A 19,395-nucleotide genomic window follows, 5' to 3' on the forward strand; every position below is an offset into this window, starting at 1 on the left:
GGAAGACTGAAGCTTGGATTAGGCGTCAGCACATGGAAAGTTTCAGTGGTTGGTTGTGAAAAGAATGTCAAGGCGATGACAATATTGATGAGCAACTGTATTTGTTGGCTAGGCAACCATCATGGCATATCTTCACGTACCAAGGGTATGAGATAAATGGGAATACATTTTACACAGTTGCCCAAGATAAAAGGAGCACCAATCAAAATAGTGTTGTTCACATAGATGGCACAGATCCAAATGGGAATATACAAACATATTATGGCCACATAGAAGATATATGAGAATTAGACTACGCACCTAATTTTAAAGTCCCTTTGTTCCGGTGCCAATGGGTGAAGCTGACCGGAGGAGGGGTAACAGTCGACAAAGAGTATGGAATGACAACAGTGGACCTCAACAATATTGGGTACAAAGATGAACCATTCGTCCTTGCTGCCGATGTGAGTCAGATGTTCTATGTGAAAGACATGTCTACAAAATCAAAGATGGGAAAAAATGAAGACATCAACTCAATGATCAATGAGCCAAAGCGCCACATAGTTCTTTCTGGGAAAATAAATATAGTGGGAATTGAAGATAAGTCAGACATGTCAGAAGATTATGAAAGAAATGTTCGAATTCCACCCTTCATAGTGAAGAAAGATCCAAGCATTATGTTAAATGATGAAGACACTCCATGGTTATGACAAGATCATAACCAAGGGTCATACATCAAGAAAAAATTCACTGTTGTGCCCGCATGATACAACGATGCAAATCCTAGATTGTCTCCAATTAAAAAGTTTTGAATACCAAGTTTGTTCAGCTCATCAAGATATACAATCCTTATATAGGCCATTTTTTCATTTACGAAAGTTTGAACAAAATGTAGTTCAAATTTCACAAGTGTGTGACATAGTTTAAGAAAGTCTATATGAGAATCAAGGATTTGTGACTAGTGTTTGATAAAACTTTCTCAAATGGAAAAATAAGCTATGTAACAATTGTAGATCCGGCTGAGATGATCAAACTTGGTATTCAGAGATTTTTCATCTGAGGTCATTTAGTGTCTCATTTGAGCAAGTTTGACCAAGTCAAATTTGGTCAAATGAAAAAACAACACTTTGACTCTAGTATTCTGAACTCTAAATGACTTCAAATTGAAAAGTTTTGAGTACCAAGTTTGTTAAAATCATCAAGATCTACAATTGTTGTTTTGGTCAACTTTCCATTTGAGATAGTTTGGATGGTTCAAATTTATGATTTTTAAATTTCGACGCCTACAAACTAGTTTTCGGAACCCTAGATTGTCTCCAATTGAAAAGTTTTGAATACCAAGTTTATTCAGCTCATCAAGATATACAATCCTTATATAGGCCATTTTTTCATTTGAGAAAGTTTGAACAAAATGTAGTTCAAATTTCACAAGTGTGTGACATAGTTTTATAAAGTCTATATAAGAATCAAGGATTTATGACTAGTGTTTGATAAAACTTTCTCAAATGGAAAAATGAGCTATGTAACAATTGTAGATCTTGCTGAGATTATCAAACTTGGTATTCAGAGATTTTTCATCTGAGGTCATTTAGTGTCTTATTTGAGCAAGTTTGACCAAGTCAAATTTGGTCAAATGAAAAAACAACACTTTGACTATAGTATTTTGAACTCTAAATGACTTCAAATTGAAAAGTTTTGAGTACAAAGTTTGTTAAAATCATCAAGATCTACAATTTTTGTTTTTGTCAACTTTCCATTTGAGATAGTTTGGACGGTTCAAATTTATGATTTTTAAATTTTGACACCTACAAACTAGTTTTCGGAACCCTAGATTGTCTCTAATTGAAAAGTTTTGAATACCAAGTTTGTTCAGCTCATCAAGATATACAATCCTTATGTAGGCTATTTTTTCATTTGAGAAAGTTTAAATAAAATGTAGTTCAAATTTCACAAGTGTGTGACATAGTTTTATAAAGTCTATATGAGAATCAAGGATTTGTGACTAGTGTTTGATAAAACTTTCTCAAATGGAAAAATGAGCTATGTAACAATTGTAGATCTTGCTGAGATGATCAAACTTGGTATTCAGAGATTTTTCATCTGAGGTCATTTAGTGTCTCATTTGAGCAAGTTTGACCAAGTCAAATTTGGTCAAATGAAAAAATAACACTTTGACTCTAGTATTCTGAACTCTAAATGACTTCAAATTAAAAAGTTTTGAGTACCAAGTTTGTTAAAATCATCAAGATCTACAATTGTTGTTTTGGTCAACTTTCCATTTGAGATAGTTTGGACGGTTGAAATTTATGATTTTTAAATTTCGACGCCTACAAACTAGTTTTCGAAACCCTAGATTCTCTCCAATTGAAAAGTTTTGAATACCAAGTTTGTTCAGCTCATCAAGATATACAATCCTTATATAGGCTATTTTTTCATTTGAGAAAGTTTGAACAAAATGTAGTTCAAATTTCATAAGTGTGTGACATAGTTTTAGAAAGTCTATATGAGAATCAAGGATTTGTGACTAGTGTTTGATAAAACTTTCTCAAATGGAAAAATGAGCTATGTAACAATTGTAGATCTTGCTGAGATGATCAAACTTAGTATTCAGAGATTTTTCATCTGAGGTCATTTAGTGTCTCATTTGAGCAAGTTTGACCAAGTCAAATTTGGTCAAATAAAAAAATAACACTTTGACTCTAGTATTTTGAACTCTAAATGACTTCAAATTGAAAAGTTTTGAGTACCAAGTTTGTTAAAATCATTAAGATCTACAATTGTTGTTTTGGTCAACTTTCCATTTGAGATAGTTTGGACGGTTCAAATTTATGATTTTTAAATTTCGACGCCTACAAACTAATTTTCGGAACCCTAGATTGTCTCCAATTGAAAAGTTTTGAATACCAAGTTTGTTCAGCTCATCAAGATATACAATCCATATATAGGCTATTTTTTCATTTGAGAAAGTTTGAATAAAATGTAGTTCAAATTTCACAAGTGTGTGACATAGTTTTAGAAAGTCTATATGAGAATCAAGGATTTGTGACTAGTGTTTGATAAAACTTTCTCAAATGGAAAAATGAGCTATGTAACAATTGTAGATCTTGCTGAGATGATCAAACTTAGTATTCAGAGATTTTTCATCTGAGGTCATTTAGTATCTCATTTGAGCAGCTCATCAAGATCTACAATCCTTAATGAAAAAACAACACTTTGGCGGTCTACAAAAATTTCAGGCCTTTAGTCCTGGCCTAGGCCAGGAACCAGGACTAAAGGGTGGGCGAAATTGCCCGCTCAAAAATACCTTTAGTCCCGACTGGTAACACCAACCGGGACTAAAGATCCTTTAGTCCCTGTTGGTAAGCCGAGCCAGGACTAAAGGGTTGGACCTTTAGTCTCAGTTCGGCTTACCAGCCAGGACTAAAGGATCTTTAGTTCCGGTTGGTGTTACCAGCCGGGACTAAAGGGTCCCGGCCTATATATATCGATCGGTTCATCTTCTACTTTTTGATCTAGAATCGATCTCGTCGTCTCTGCAGCACCCGCGCGCGCCGCCGTCATCGTCTACCCCCACCCGGCCTCGATCGTCGTCTCTGTCGCGCCCGCGCCGCCGTCGTCGTCGAGCCCCGCCCGGCGGCCATCGATTCTCCACCGTACGTCGTCCTCGCGCGGCTCTGCTCGGCCCCGTGGCCGGCCAGCACGCCCAGCCGCCATGCATGCATGCATCCATAGCCTGTTTTATTTAGATAGTTTTTTAGATACTTTTTAGATAGTTTTTTAGATAGTTTTTTAGGTAGTTTTTGATATATATGTTAGATTTAAATGTATTAAAATTTAATTAGTAGTTTATTCTTAGTTTTTAGATAGTTTTTTATATATGTTAATTAGATTTAAATGTATTAAAATTTAATTATTACTTTATTTTGATAGTTTTTTTAGATAGTTTTTATTATAGTTTTTGATATATTTAGTAATTATTATTCTATCTCTCTCTATATATGTGTTAGATTTAATTTTGATTTAGTAAAATTCTATCTATGTATATATGTTAGGTTTAATTAGATTTAGTAATTAATTCTATCTAGAGATTCTATATGTATACATATATATATATGTACTTAATTATTTCTATGTGTATATATACATTTAGTTAATTATTTTCATGTGTTGAGAGAGAGAGAAAATTGTATCTAGAGAGACATTCTATGTGTTATCACATGCATATCTAGAGATATATACATATGCACTTATTCTATGTGTTGACAGAGAGAGAGAAAATTGTATCATTCTATATGTATATATACATGTACTTATTTCCATGTTTTTTTGGATCGAAAGTGTTTTTTATTCGATTCCAAAGCCTATACCTTATTATTATTTATTCTTATGAAATATTATGTATTATTATATTTAATTGGATTTAGTAATTCTATATGTGTTATCACATGTACTTATGTTATGTGCCATAGTAATTCTATATATCTATGTGTTATCTTGAAGATACAAATGGTTGCTCTAGATGATAACTTGAATGATGACATAATGGCGAATATTATCAACGCCGGCACCAATGTGGATGACACGAGTCAGTACTTTGCTGATTATGATGATATCCTGAATATGCCGGTGGTTGAAGATCAACAAATTGTTGCGCAAGAAAATACTGGCGAGGTATATTCAATTATCTATCATCTCTTATAGATGCATGCATACATATATTTGTTGTTAATCGTTGTGTTTCTACTCATGTAGCCGGTCTCTGGATCTACATTAACCACCGGCAAGAGTAGGAAAGTTCGAGGGCCAAAAAAGCCATTAGAGGGCTGTTTCATAATATCAGAATTCGACACCGACACCGGCAAACCATTGGGACCACATGCTCAGACATATGTCAATTAATATGGGTTCATTGTAAGGGATAGGATCCCAGTTAGTGCTCGTGAATGGAAGCAGAAGATATCCGCTCCTAATGTTAGTTTTGTATCTGATCGTAACAAGAACTTAGCTTGGAGAGATATCACTCAGCATTTCACATTACAAGCAGATGATGCTTTGAAGGAGCTAGTGAGGGATTGGACAATGAAGAAGATGGCAACATTGTTCCAGAGTTGGAAGAAGACATTGTATAAAAAGTTTATCTTGAAGAATGAAACGCCGAATTTCAATGCTAAGGCGTTTGTCAAGTTGGAGTCCCATTGGGATGACTTCATACAATACAAGACATCTCAAGAGAGTGAGGAACGTGTGATGAGGAATCAGTAGAATGCCCGACAGAAGCAATACCATCATCGCATGGTATCAGGTGGTTATAGAAGTGCTATTCCCAAGTGGCAGAACCTAGAAGCAGAGATTACTGCCAAGGGAATTATACCTGAAACAATAGAGAAGAACTGGCCTCAACACGCGAAGAATTGGTTCTACGCTCATGGGAGAAGCCTAGACCCAGACACTGGCAAGCTAATTTTCGGCCAAAAAATTGAGAGAGCAACACAGAGACTAGCTCGTGCTAGGGAAGAAGCTGATAGTGGTGTTTTCAAGCCCAACAGAGAAAATGATGAATTGACATATGCCCTAGAGAATCTCGAACACGGTGGTCGAACAAGAGGCTATGGGGCGGTTCCGTGGCTACAAGCATTTCCAGCAGACAGGGATACCTACAGAAGCCGCCAGAGAAAGAAGGATAAGGAGGCAGACCGAATCCGTGTATTGGAGCAATTTGTTAATGAGTCACGACAAGCATTGCTTGAATCACGTGAACGAGAAAAATCTCTTGAGGCAAGAATGCAGGAGGAGATCAAGAGGCAAGTGCAGCTAGCAATGAGTCAAATGCAATCGACGCCTGGAGTCACCATTAGCCCCGTTGGTCAGATGAAAAGCAGTTGTGCTTCCACGGAGCTACCAGTTATTCAATGTGATGCTGGGTTGCGCTTCCCTGTTGATGACATTACCGAGCCTCTAACAACATGTGAGCTGCACATTCTAGATGGTAATAATGCATCAATCATGGTGGCTGTCGGGGTTGTATCTCCAATAGACCGAACGAAGACACCAAGAATCCATGGGTCAGTTATTCAACCTGGATATGCTAGCGTCTCGGTTGATAGAGTGCTCAAAGATTACAGCAATGTTCCTCTTTACATTGAAGGCGGTGATGGGGAGAAGACACTAGGAGAAGTAGAGAAGACATTTATTCAATGGCGCAAACGCTTCATCATCATTCTTGGGGCACCACCGCTTCCCCTACCTCACTTTAGGTACGAATGATAGTGAATGAAATATTATTTTTCCATTAATTTTATATTGGCTTTAAAAATAATTGACCACAACTTGTTTTTGTAGCAGGGTCTCCCCCCAGCCTAGCCCAATCATTCATTCCCCATCTCATCACAGCGTCGTGGGGGGCGAGACGACTTCATCCCCACGGCGATCTCCAACTCCTACACTGGCCCCATCGCCTCCACAACGATCTCCAACTCCTACACCGGCCCCACCGCCTCCACAACGATCTCCAACGCCTCCACGCCGGACTCCAACATCGGCCTCATCGCCTCCACGCCGGTCTCCAACACCGCCCCCACCACCTCCACAGCGACGCACTACAAAGACGTCTAAGGTCCCGGCGGCAAAGAAGACCCCAAAAAAAAGAGTTATTTCTTAAGAAATACTTCCTAAAAAGACTGATGAGCAAATAGCAGCTGAAGAAGGCAAAAAAGTGAAAGATTTTTTTATAGATATCCAAAAACAGAGGCAAGCAAAGCTTAAGGAGAAGTCGTACTTTTACATACCACAAGATCAGCTGAGGCAGAAGGTCGAAGCTCACAAGAAAAAGATGCTTGAAGTTCGTAAGCCACCGCCACTATCAGACTATCAGCCTGATCGCTGGGGCTGGGCTGGCTGGGCTAGCTGGCTAGCCCCCTCCCATGGCTACTGTTTATGTGAACCAGCCAGTAGTACTTCTCTCTCACATAAACGAACCAGCAACGATACGAACCAGCCAACCGAACAGGCTGTATGACTGCTCCCTCGTGAAGTCACATGATGCACATAAGAAAAGGAAAAGAGCATCAGGGAAGGATGTCCCACAGCTCGGACAACAGAAGCAACCAATACAAAATCTTGTTGTTGCTAATCAATATGGTTCCAACATAGAAGTCTATCGATCAGACAACTCTAGAGAAGTGTCGGTTCAAGACCTTAATGATTTTTTTGAACAAACTGGTTTAACCTTGGATCAAGTGACAGGCAAAGCTCCAATCCAGAACCTGGAAGTTGATACCTGGAAGACTTATAAATTTGGTAAAAGTCTGTACAACTCTGCGGCTCTGAATGAATTGGGTACGCAAATGTACTTGCTCAACAAGTGGTACATGCAGGCGTGTGGCAGGGGTGAGCAATGGATCTTTGTCAGATTTAGAGACCATCATTACTTCCGTAGAGATGACATCTTACATATTAGTTTCGAAGAATTGCATCAACTATTCCACTTGGACGCTCTGGACAAATTAATCATTAGCTCCTTTTGTTTGTAAGTGATTCTTACTTTTATTTAATAAACTCACTTCCATGCGTACGTGTATATAATTATCCTCACATGTAACTTATATTTATATACAGATTCCAGATGTCAGAGCTCCAAAGAATACAAGACACCAGTGTTGGCTTCATTGATCCTTATATCGTATTCAAAACCGATATTATTGTCAAGGACCACTGGGTATCTGAAGCACAGGCGAATATCATGAAGTTCTTCGTGAAGTAGCACGACAAGACAACAATACTTTTCCCGTACAACTTTGAGTAAGTGTTAATAATAATGTAGTCTACACATTTTATGTAATATCAATACAACTTATATGCATGTACGTGTGTGTATAAACCAATGCAGGTTTCACTGGATACTCATTGTCATTGAGTTAAACTCAAGTCAGTTAGTAATCTTGGACTCATTGAGAAAAGAGCGAGCACAATACCAAGATATGATAGACATTATCCAGGGGTAATTTCGATCTCTCGCGCACAACTATTATTGAATAGACTTTGCCATAATTTATTAACGATCGTACATTATTGGTCGCACAGGGTTTGAAAATAGTTTATTCGGCAACACCGCAAGGATTGCAAGGCACCACTTAATGTAGTTAAAATACCAGTAAGTAGTACTATATATACTTCCCCACATGTTTAATTACTATATCGTACTTCAATTTACGTATAAGATGATGAGAATAATCTTCTTCTTGTACAGTGGTGTTTGCGGCAGGAACCAGGTAATAACTTGTGTGGATACTACGTTTGTGAATTTATCACTGCATACATAAGAAGAACTCCTGAAGATGTCCTCAGAGTACGTATATATCAATTTTTTATTTATTTTTAAATGAATATATATATATATGTATTAATACTTTTCCTTTATTTCAAATGCAAGACTGAATGGTTGAAACGAAGGGTCATGCAAAAAGACCATCTGAAAGCAGTTCAAGATTCAATAGCAGGATATCTTCTAGAAAAAGTGCTAAATCCCAACGGCGAGTTCTACTTTGATCTAAGGAACTAATGATGTAAATTAAATATTTATTGATATCGTTATTTTCGAGAACAAGATTATGAAAGTGTTGTATATATACATATATATCTATAATATATATAGTTTCATATTTTATTCGAATACAATAATGCTCGAGATGAGAATTAGATGTAATTATATGCGTGCGTATATTTATATTAGCAGCGTAGAATACGTACATAAAAACATATTATATATTAAACAAATATGTGTAACTGAACTGAAAACAAATTAAACAAAAAAAAGAAAAAGAAAAGGAACCTTTAGTCCCGGTTGAGGTTTCCAACCGGGACTAAAAAGTGCGGCCAGGTTTACTCGGCTGGAGGACCTTTAGTCCTGGTTGGTAACACCAACCGGGACTAAAGGTCCCTCTTTAGTCCTGGCTCGATGACCCGGGACTGAAGGTTCCACCTTTAGTCCCGGGATCGTTGTCCCGGCGCGGTAACCGGGACAAAATGCCGTTACCGCCCGGGACAACAAGTCCATTCTGTAGTAGTGGGGATTGAGAAAAATTACTACCAGATCCCCTCTAGAGGGAAAGAGAGGAGATTTCGAGGGATTGAGAAAAATTTTGAAAAAAAGGAGATTTACTAGAGCTGTGTTTTTGCACCTCAATCCCTTTTTTGTAAGAATATAGGGAAAGGGGGTCTCTTTTCTCAATCTGATGGAGTTTCTCTTCGGGGTCCAAGTGAACAAAGGAGAATGGAACGAGATAAAGCATATGGAGCAGCCACAATATCTCTTCATATCCTTATAACTAGGGGCTATGGTGCTTTTTTTCTTGTTTTAGCAGTCTTCTTTTTTTGTGGTCATCAATTCTTCTTATCACACCTCAAATAAAGGTTTTTGTGGTCACCAATTTTTCTTATCACCCCTCAAATAAAGGGAGAGTTATATCTCTCCCAATAGCACGAGGCACATTCCAACCATCACTTTTTAGCTATTTTTTATTACACACCTATGGGTCCATCTTTTGTGTAGGTATTAGGAGGGATACATTGGGGGCACTGCTGAACCAACTCTTCTAATATTCAGAAAAAGCAATATTATTAAGCTACCCTAATATATAGATATTGGCGAACTGATCATAGATCAGTTGGTTGGGTTCTTTATGGTGGAATCTGGCCATCCGGGTTGAAGTCCTCGCTTTAACAAGGGTGCTCGCATTTTTCTAGATTTATTTCAGGATTTAACGGCGCTATGCTTTCAGTTGTAAGCGATGTCTCCGTTAACAACGAGGCGGCCCTTCGAAGGTGCTCGTAGGGATAAAGTTTGTGTATGTGTATCTATAGGGGGTGAGTGTGCGTGCGTATTATGGGCGTCTGCGTTGTACTTCGTGATTCTCAAAAATATATATATAGATATTGGGGGACAGATTAGTTTTGAAAACTGGTGGACATGCTCTATGGGCAAAAGATGATCTTCTATCGTCAAGTGGACATTCATTGGCAGACCTCAAATTATACGTGGAAGTCTGACGGGCCGTATTTTTCATAACTATATGGCTTCTGGAATAGCACTGGGGCAGTGATGTTTGATGTTTCTTTGCAATAGTACGGATGTTTATTGTACCCAATGCATGGCTCTGTTGTGGTGATATATCAACCAAGCTAGCTGTTGTCCTTGAGACACCTTTTGCAAGGTCTGGCATCGTTTTCTACTTTTCGTAACGATCTTGCAGGGAAAGCCCATCCCCTACTATGACTACGTACTACCACTGTAGCTCCAACTACTTGCAGTGCCTTTCCCTTGAGAGGAAAGGAGATTGATGTGCACCACAGCTATAGCTGCTCCTGGGAACGTGCGAGGCCCTAATTCTGGGGCTGCACAAAGGAGTAAAAGGACCAGGACTTGTTTCCACCCTCTCATCCTTCCATCCTGGGGATACAGGGGTGCACCACTAGATTCTACTACCCCTCCCCTTGGCAGCATTTGTTTCCACAGCATTCCATTTCTGTCAGGCAGGCAATTGGTGCCTTCTGAGCCCCAACCAACCTGCGCACAAACTGAAACCAAGCAACTGGACTGCATGCGTTCCATTTCTGTCGTCAGGCAGTTTTTGCTTGCCTCGATCTTGCAGTTGGACTTCAATTTGGATGCACATTCTACAGCAAGGTAAAAGTGATGTGATATTCATGCAGGTCAACAAAGCATTATCTGCTAGGCTGGTTGGCATACAAGCTGGGTTTATTCCTTGTTATTATGGTTGCCTCCGAGCAGAAGGCATATGTATATATATATAGTAGATAGACTCTAAAAGCATGCACCAGATTACAACACGGTATGCACTCTGCTCCTCTACCAATTTACAGATGATTTCTGGGCGGTTCATGCGAACACATCACATCTCACTAAGAAACAGAACGGGTGGAGCAAAACTTGGGAGCTATAAGCAGCCAGGAAGATGATTCATGGAGAGAAGGTGGTGGTCTCGAATCTGACATGTCATTTGGCGATACAAAGGTCTGTTCTCAGAATGTCAAAATCTACAAATATCACGGATGTGTTGTCCTTGGTTCTCAAATTCCTAGCTTCGTTCAATACACGGTTGGCTACTTTAGCCGCTGAGGTGCTGTCACCAGAGTTCCTCTCCTTTCCCTGTACATTGTGAAATGTGAAGGCAAGCAACGATAAAGACTACTGCAGCTGCAGAACAATGACAGGAAAAAACAGTCGTAAGATCTTTTACCTCAACAACAAGCTGTACCGCCTTTTTAGTGCTGATGACATCCCAGAGCCCATCACTGCATATATCATATAAAAAAAACCTGACTAGTCAGCAGATGGTTGCATTATAACAGTAGCATTACCTTGCTAGCATTAGGAAAACACAAGTTACCTAGCAATAATGGCAAAAGCGGTGCATGCTTTGGTGATACGAACAGCTTGGCTCACATATGGTTCTGAGCTGAAGCGTGAGTCTTGCTCCTTAAGAAACTTGTCTCCAAACATCCTAGCAAGATTTAGTCCTGTTGAAACAACCAACATTGATTACGCCTCCACCGTAAATGGGAAAAAAATTCAATGGAAACGGAGCAAAATATCATACCATTAAGACGAACTTCCCCATCTTTCAGGGGCTGCCCAGTTCTTGCTATCCTAGCTCTTTCAGTTGCACTAGCTACTCGATGATCTTCAGTCATATCAATCGTCTTTCCATTGACACTGAAAAAGTTTAGGTTGTCATGGGGCTCGGAAACATGTTACTAACAATGTTTTCTTTTTATGGATTTTTTTTTGGCAACTCTACACCATACAGGATGTTAGCAGGAAAAACTAACATATCAGCTGGCTTGTTTATATTTAATAAAAAATCTCTGCATGGCTTGGGCAAACCCCTTACCTCATTACACAAGCAGAATCGCCAAGATTAGCACACTGGGCAAAACAATCTTTATTCTGATCAAACCAAATAAGAAGTGCTGTGCCTGTACATCCCTGAGAAGGGACAAATAAAAACCGTAAGCCTTAACAGTTTGTATCAAGGTAATTCAAGGGAAGAGTATGCAACTACTACTCGGCAAAGTAACACAAATGACTAAGGCATATAAGAGGACTCCGATTAGACTACAAATTTTCAGAAGCAAACAACCATTGCTATTTCTGGGTAGGCATTCAGACCAAGGGAGGATTCTTACAATATATGATAGTAGGGTACATGCTTACATAACAAGATCTCAAATCTGGGAGCAAAGCTACCTAGAAATCTGTGTCCTAAAGATGAATTCATTTCAGTAAAAAGGTTGGAAACCAGAGAAACCATTTCAATTAGGACCAAAACAACTTAATAATGTGTACTCAAGAGATGGGATCAGCAATCAGACAAACTGTGTCATGAATTGTGACCCCAACAGAAAAATAATTGTTGACATCACTACAGCAGTAAGATTTCTTGATAAGCCTGATATATAAAACATGGAAATATATAACGCAGATTAAGTCGAGAGGGACAGCTCTAAAATACTAAATATCACAGCCTTGCAAGTTGCAAACACATAAACAAACCTTTCACAAAATATAAAATTCACTAAGGTAATAGGAAGATAAGTCTGAACTAACACTTCAACAATAGCATCTGACACATGACAACTAGAGAAAGGGTGAACCTCATACTGATGATCGATTGCGTCTTCTGTCAAAGTAAAAGCATATCTAAGAACATCAGAAGCATCAGAACATGATTGCACTCGTTCTTTTGTTTCAGGATGAGACAAAATGTATCCCAGATTTTCTGGAAGAATCCTACAAATTGAAAGGGAAAACATCAGTTTTGCATGGTGAGATTAAAATATCAAAATATTAAAAATAAAATATATGTGCTGGTTCATTTGGAGTTAATGAATACAAGAAAATCCCCAGATACTAGGATAAAGTGATAAACTGATGCCATGCAATGCATAGTCATGCATCAAACAAGCACAAATGACTAACTTGCTGACAGCTTTGGCAGCTCCATCCCCACCATGTCCATCAAAAATACCAAAGAGCCCAAACTGCAACAAAATCAGGCATAAGAAAAAATAAAGAATAAAGAATTTGGAAGAACTATCTGATTACTGACATGTTCAACACCCTGCAGAGGACACTGGCAAAAGCTTATGTCTTCCATTGGAAGTTTCCTTCCACTTCTACGTGCCACCATTGGATCGGATGCCATACCAACACCAGCAGGAACTCGTTGATTTTGCAGTGAAATTTGAACCTTCAGAGGTAGAAACACAATTGATTTTTTTTTTAAAAGACCAACTATTGAACAATTGCTATGATGCTCAAAGTAAGCTGAATGTTAAGCACCAGAAACTTTAAGACCAAATAACATGTGTATACTTCAAATCATGAATTTGGACCAGATGAACAGATATCATTGGACATTGTGCTGGTTGCAGTGTTTCAACCAGCCCTCAACAAAGTAAGCCGAATGAAGCAAGAATCCATACAAACAATGATGATCAAGCATCACTTAGCAACTCCAGTAAGCCAGCAGCTAGCATTCATTCAATGTTCTAAAACAGTGGCCTAGCCCCCACACAGGTGCTAGGCTACACAACCCACCCACACCCATCCTAGTACCACGTGACAGCTTAAGTGGCAGCATGCCTCCTGCAGAGCTTTTTAGAACACTAGCTTTAACAACTATTCAATTTGTAGACAATATTGTTGACAGTTGACACTAGAAATAAACCATTCATTATGATTTCTCCAATAAAAACACACTAGACGAACTTTTCCCCTACTTATCGTCAGATGTGTGGAAATTCAATGGGCAATATATGACAATAAGTGGTCTACAGATCCACATATGGGCTTGCAACAGAAGGGAACACCAGAATCATGATTTTGAGGACCAAACCCTTCTTAGCAAAAATGAACTCATATGCAAAGATTAAGCTTATATACCAAAACTAGCCATAAGAGACTTATGGCACATCATATGGAATGAAAGTGGAAGAGCACACCCAGAAGCATGAAAAGAAAATGTAAATAACTATATTCCATACATTCATCAGCTATTCATGTGCTTTAGGGAATAGGCTTTAGATCCCTCATGATATCACTAATTCACTATTTTGATGCTGTTTTTATTTTATTTTCACTTTATTTTCCCTTCTTTTTGGTAAGTCATGTTGGATTTGATCTCTAGCCTATCCCAAGTTGCTTGAAACTAAAAGGTTTTGCTCTTCTTGTATGTTCCATACAATCGGATTTGGTGAATGGAGTTCAGTAGTTTATAATGAGTAGTAGGACACAGAGTCTGTAATTTTTTATATTCAGTTTGAACTAAATGTATGAGATTATAATGGCCATGTAAACCTACAAAAGATGAAGTGTTTCAGATTAAGACTTGTGAAGATATCAAGCATACGGATCAAGACTTAGGATTTGGTATGAGCATATGCAACCAATTCTAGAAACATATCAACTCTGATCAATTCCAAAGGATTCAGACTTCTATAACTATAAGACATACAATGCAAGTTCAGTAGACTGTATAGTTGAACTACTAAAAGATCCATAAAATATTGGGAGATTTTGCTACAGGACATGCAAAGTGACCCCTCTTTGATAGCGGACATGCAAAATTTGGCGATTTGCTGGTGGACACTCTGGTTCCTTACAAATTTGCTGGTGGACACCCCATCCAATAAAATATTAATTTCTAGGTGCTGTGGAGAGAGAAGGGCGGTAAAATGTCCAATTTGTCCCTGCCCTTTCTTCTACACCTCTTTCTTCTTCCCCATCTGCTCCGAGCAGCACCGCGTCCTCCCTTCTCCCTCTCCGAGCAGCACCTCAGCCCCACAGCGCCACCGTCGACGGCGGCTGCGCCCCTCCTCCGAGCCGCACCGCGTCCTCCCTCCTCCTCCCTCCCCCTCCAAGCAACACCATGGCCAAGCAGGGCCACCACCGGCATGGCCACCGTGGCTGCTGCTGCTGGGGCGGCGCGGCCACCCAGGCTTCCTCCCCACGTCCACCGCACCCGTGTGGACCGAGCCTACACCCGCCAGCCGCACCCGCCCTCGCTCGATCATTTCATCCCGCACGCGCCGTGTCAGAGTTGAGGCGCCATTGACGGCCTGCACGTGAAGCTAGCGACCCGGCTCTCTCCTCCTCTCCTCCGCCCCTATAAAGAGCGCCCTCGGACTTCTCTCTGCTTGCCGCGTCTGCCTCGCCCTCCCGAGCTCCCTCCCGCACCGCAGGGACCACACTTGCCACCGCGGCCGCCATTGACGACCGGCTTTTAAGTTCCACGACCCGGCCATCCTTCCCCTCCCCGCCCTATTTAAGGGAAGCACCGGCACCGCGATCGCACGCCGCCACCACGCCTCCCTTCCTCGAGCCTCCTCTCTTGCTCCAGTGCCTCGAATCGCCGCCGCCGCCATGGCCGACCACAGCTCGAGATCATCGATCTCCCCGTGCACACCTCCTTTCGCCACCCCGTTTCCTCCATTGGAACCGCAGTGGCATGGCACGTCCGCCCAACCCCTTAAAGGGCTCGATTCAAAGCCACAGCATTGTCCCCTGTCCTCGCCAGAGCTCCAAGCCGAGCCATCGCCGTTGCTTCTGTCTTCCTGGACACAAAGGCAGCGAACCACGACCATCCGATCGGAGATGGGCAGTTCAGATCCTATGTTGACCACCGGTCAACCAGTCAAAGGTGAGGCCACATCACCTATATGAGCCAATCCTATCGCGCCACGTAGTCGTCAAATGCCACATCAGCTGAAGTCAAGCCCAGTGATCACAGTTTTACCGTGCGTGGGCCCCGCGCCGCTGTGGCCAGAGGAAGGAGACCAAGGTAGAAGAAACAGCCAGGGGCAGAAAGGACATTTCCCGTGCTTCTCTCTCCTCGAAAGCCCAAAAATGAATATTTTATTCGGTCCGGTGTCCATCAGCAAATTTGTAAGGAACTAGAGTGTCCACCAGCAAATCGCCAAATTTTACATGTCCGCTAGCAAAGAGGGGTCACTTTGCATGTCCTGTAGCAAATTTTGCCTAAAATATTTTACCAAGTTTGGAAGAAACTAGACATGCTGAAAGAATATTATGAACTTACAGATAGTTTAGATGAAGTCCCTAGAGTTATAATATCACCATGTGCAAGTTCAGCAGGTTCACCCCAACGCCTAGACTGAGCATCTGGATGGTGAACCGACTGGGAGTTCAAGAAAGTTCCATTCAAGCTGCCCATGTCCACAAGTTCCCATTTTAATGTCTGCAATATTGGATATACCAATTATCACTGTTTCGGAGGTAAGGAAGAATTTTAAATTGTACTGCAGCACATAAGTAACTAGATGAGTGAAAGCATCTCAAAGACTGTAACATAATCTACAGATTTGGTCAATACAGTCGACAACCAGATAACATTTAGAGGCTCTACCCTACACAGTTTTCTAGTGAGCCAATTATCAAGCTTTATCCAGTTCACGTGCCTGAACCTTGATTGCTTCTGTTGGGTTTCAACTCTAGCCTACCCCAACTTGTTTGGGACTTAAAGGCTTTGTTGTGTTGTGTTGTGTTGTTGTGTTGTATCCAGTATGTTTCTGCTCACAAATAAGCAGCTAATGATATGATGGTGCTGACAAAAGTAAGCATGACTAACCTTGCAGGAACAGTTTCTGCCATGGCATTTTAAATTATTAGGTTTGAAACATGTACCCGTAGCATCCACACTCACAATATAGAGTTTTTGAGTAATAATTTTGGACAAAACATACACCTCAATTTTGATGATCACAAACATACATAATGGTACTGCTAAGGTTGATCGATAGCATCACTTATTCAGTTTTCAAAGCTAAAAGTACAGAGAAGCAAACATTTCAAATCACATTAAATTGAAAGTACAATAGAAACATAAATAGTTCTTGAACAACTTACCTTTGCATTCCAGTTTATCTGAGCATGTTTCCCTGATACTTCAGAGTCCTTGAACACTAAATCACTAGGGGGAACCCTTCCAAGAGTTATTGGGAGCATAGAAGGTCTACTTGACTGCCGATAACAGCTTATTCCATGAGATGGACCAGCTATGACCTCTAAATTCAGGATGCTATCTGCACTTCTAACAAAAGATTGGATGAAATGGGCATATAAATGCCAACCTTTGCAAGCAATGGACTATTAGAATGTCCAGGTCAAGTTTGAAGGATAGCTTACGATATGTATTATCCTTCAGAGAAACACTTCCATTATGATTATCCTCTCCAGAAACCCTTCTTCTGTGCTTCTGATCAGGTGTTGGCCATTTTGGTGGTGGTGTACGTTTTAGTGTGCTTCCTAATTGAAACTCTTCAGAAGTATCATTTTCAACATTGATTACATGAGTTTCTCCTACAAAATCAGTAGAGATTATCAGTAACTGGAAAATTGTAAATCCATAATTGGAGCAATCCAACAAATACGAGAACATAGCTGATACTCCAACAAGGCTACTAAATGGTTGGGTATGATTATGCATACCTTGTGTAGCACAACATTCAGCAGGATAAATCCTCCCTGTATCAGTAATTGCATGGCTTCTAGGCGAAGTGTTACTCCTATTTGTTTGAATCTTCGAAGGTTCTCCTACAGAACTTCTGAGAAAACTATTACTCTGTCTAGAGTGATCGCCCCGATTTTCAGAAAGAAGAGGCCTATCTATATCCTCATCCTGCAAGTAGAGAGTGTAAAGCATTGAGACACCAATACAAGTACATCCACATTGCAATTAAAGAAAAGAAGAGCTTGATGTAGATCGTGTAGTGGAAATGCCTCAGTGCACAATTACATTTCGTTATAACTAGTTATCATAAGCATTCCATGAAAGGCAAAGGTCAATTGATGTGGCTACCACTCCACAGAAATTATTAAGGAAAGTGCCAAGTCTATGTCTAAGAACATGGATCATTGAATTAGTTTGGACAACCCTTATGTCATGACTTTCGACACAATTTTTTTTCTTTTTTTCTTTTTCTTTTTCTTTTTACTTTTATGACTGATCTGCTTGTGTGAGGAAATGAGTTACTGACAATAACCAAAGCTCCTGCACAAAAACATTGGAATGAATAAAGCCCAAATTTAATATTTCTTTCAGATTCCTTATAAAATTAAGTGCCATTGCCTAGGCCACAGCATCCAGCATGTTCTCATGCATGTAACAGCTCCGAGAGAGAAAAATCAGCTCAGATTTCTTATCAGGGAGTAGATGTTTTTTGTCCGCTTGGGAGCTAGATACTCATTATTCATCATGATCCATCAACTAAGGAAATAATAAGCAATCATTTGATATCATGATCACTGAACAACAAAATGCAACAACAATACTTTTCTCCCACTGCTGGCCAATTCATAGCGATTGATACCAACGTAAGCAGCAACGACAGCCTAATCAACCTTAAGCATGTCTCAACTACTACAGTGGCACAAATCAAACAGCCTCAAACCATCAATGCAATACTATTTATCTACAAGACTACAAGAAACAAGCCAACGGCCAAAAACAACTAGAGATGGACCTCAACACCGTATGAATTAGAATCCCAACGTTTGAAGAAATAACACAAAGAAGACAAAATGCGCCACAGGACAGGCCCAAGAATTCTCCGCTAATGGCGCGGCAGCAAGAACCCCCAATCCCCAATCGACCGGCGATCCCTGTGTATATAGATTCTTCCAAGAAACACCGGGACTAGCGATTCGCATAAAAACATGGAGGTTTCGCATCTTGGCGACTCGAGGCAACAAGAAGGGGACAAGAAAGCTTGGTTCTTGACCTGGACAGCGACCGGGGTCGGGGCCGCCGCCGCGGTCTGGAGCGGGCGGCGCTGCCGCTGCCGCTGCCCACGCCGCCTCCACCATCGCCGGAACGCGAAGACGACGAGGACGAGGATGGCGAGCGCGGCTATGGCAGCAGCGGCGACGAACACCAGAGGAGGGGCGGCCATGGAGAGGGGAGAGGGAGAGGGGAGGGAGGGGGCTAAGATGGCTTCATCGCCATCGCCATTTCTTCGCTGTACGCGTGCGCGTGTGTTAGCTAATCTGTGGTCCGTGGGTTTCTTGGGGAGCCTATTTTTGGGAGCCAAAGCACATTTTGGGGTTTTTTTTCGGTTGCTGCACACATGAATCTTGAGCGCCCACACTTTTCTTGCGAGTTTTCTTACTTTTCAGTTTCTGGTTTTTTTCTTATTGATTGTTCTTATTTTTGGAACCGGTTTAAATTTTTTTTGTATCATTTTATATTTTAGAGAAAGTAGCATATAATTACTTGTTATTTTTAGTCTAAGTTTTTTAAGTTAAGGAATAATGGTTCCATAATATTGAGAAATATGGTTTTCCTTTGCTTACACGCTCTTAAAATCCATTTTGTTGCA

At 40.4% G+C, this 19,395-nt stretch overlaps 1 protein-coding gene across 1 annotated transcript; it reads right to left on the bottom strand.

The window, feature by feature from the left end:
- Window positions 1-10,714: 10,714 nt before the first annotated feature.
- On the bottom strand, window positions 10,715-19,085 carry LOC136549559 (protein phosphatase 2C 70-like). The gene is made up of 13 exons (XM_066540870.1): window positions 18,799-19,085; window positions 17,507-17,696; window positions 17,204-17,377; window positions 16,925-17,100; window positions 16,098-16,256; window positions 13,107-13,247; window positions 12,977-13,038; window positions 12,652-12,787; window positions 11,889-11,983; window positions 11,595-11,710; window positions 11,385-11,514; window positions 11,235-11,289; window positions 10,715-11,143 (listed from the first exon to the last, which is right to left on the bottom strand). Exons 1-13 carry the CDS (start codon window positions 18,967-18,969, stop codon window positions 10,991-10,993), a joined length of 1,758 nt encoding a protein of 585 aa, XP_066396967.1. The 5' UTR covers window positions 18,970-19,085; the 3' UTR covers window positions 10,715-10,990.
- Between the last annotated feature and the right edge of the window lie 310 nt (window positions 19,086-19,395).

This window comes from Miscanthus floridulus, chromosome 4, assembly GCF_019320115.1.
Source record: "Miscanthus floridulus cultivar M001 chromosome 4, ASM1932011v1, whole genome shotgun sequence".
NCBI lineage: Eukaryota > Viridiplantae > Streptophyta > Magnoliopsida > Poales > Poaceae > Miscanthus > Miscanthus floridulus.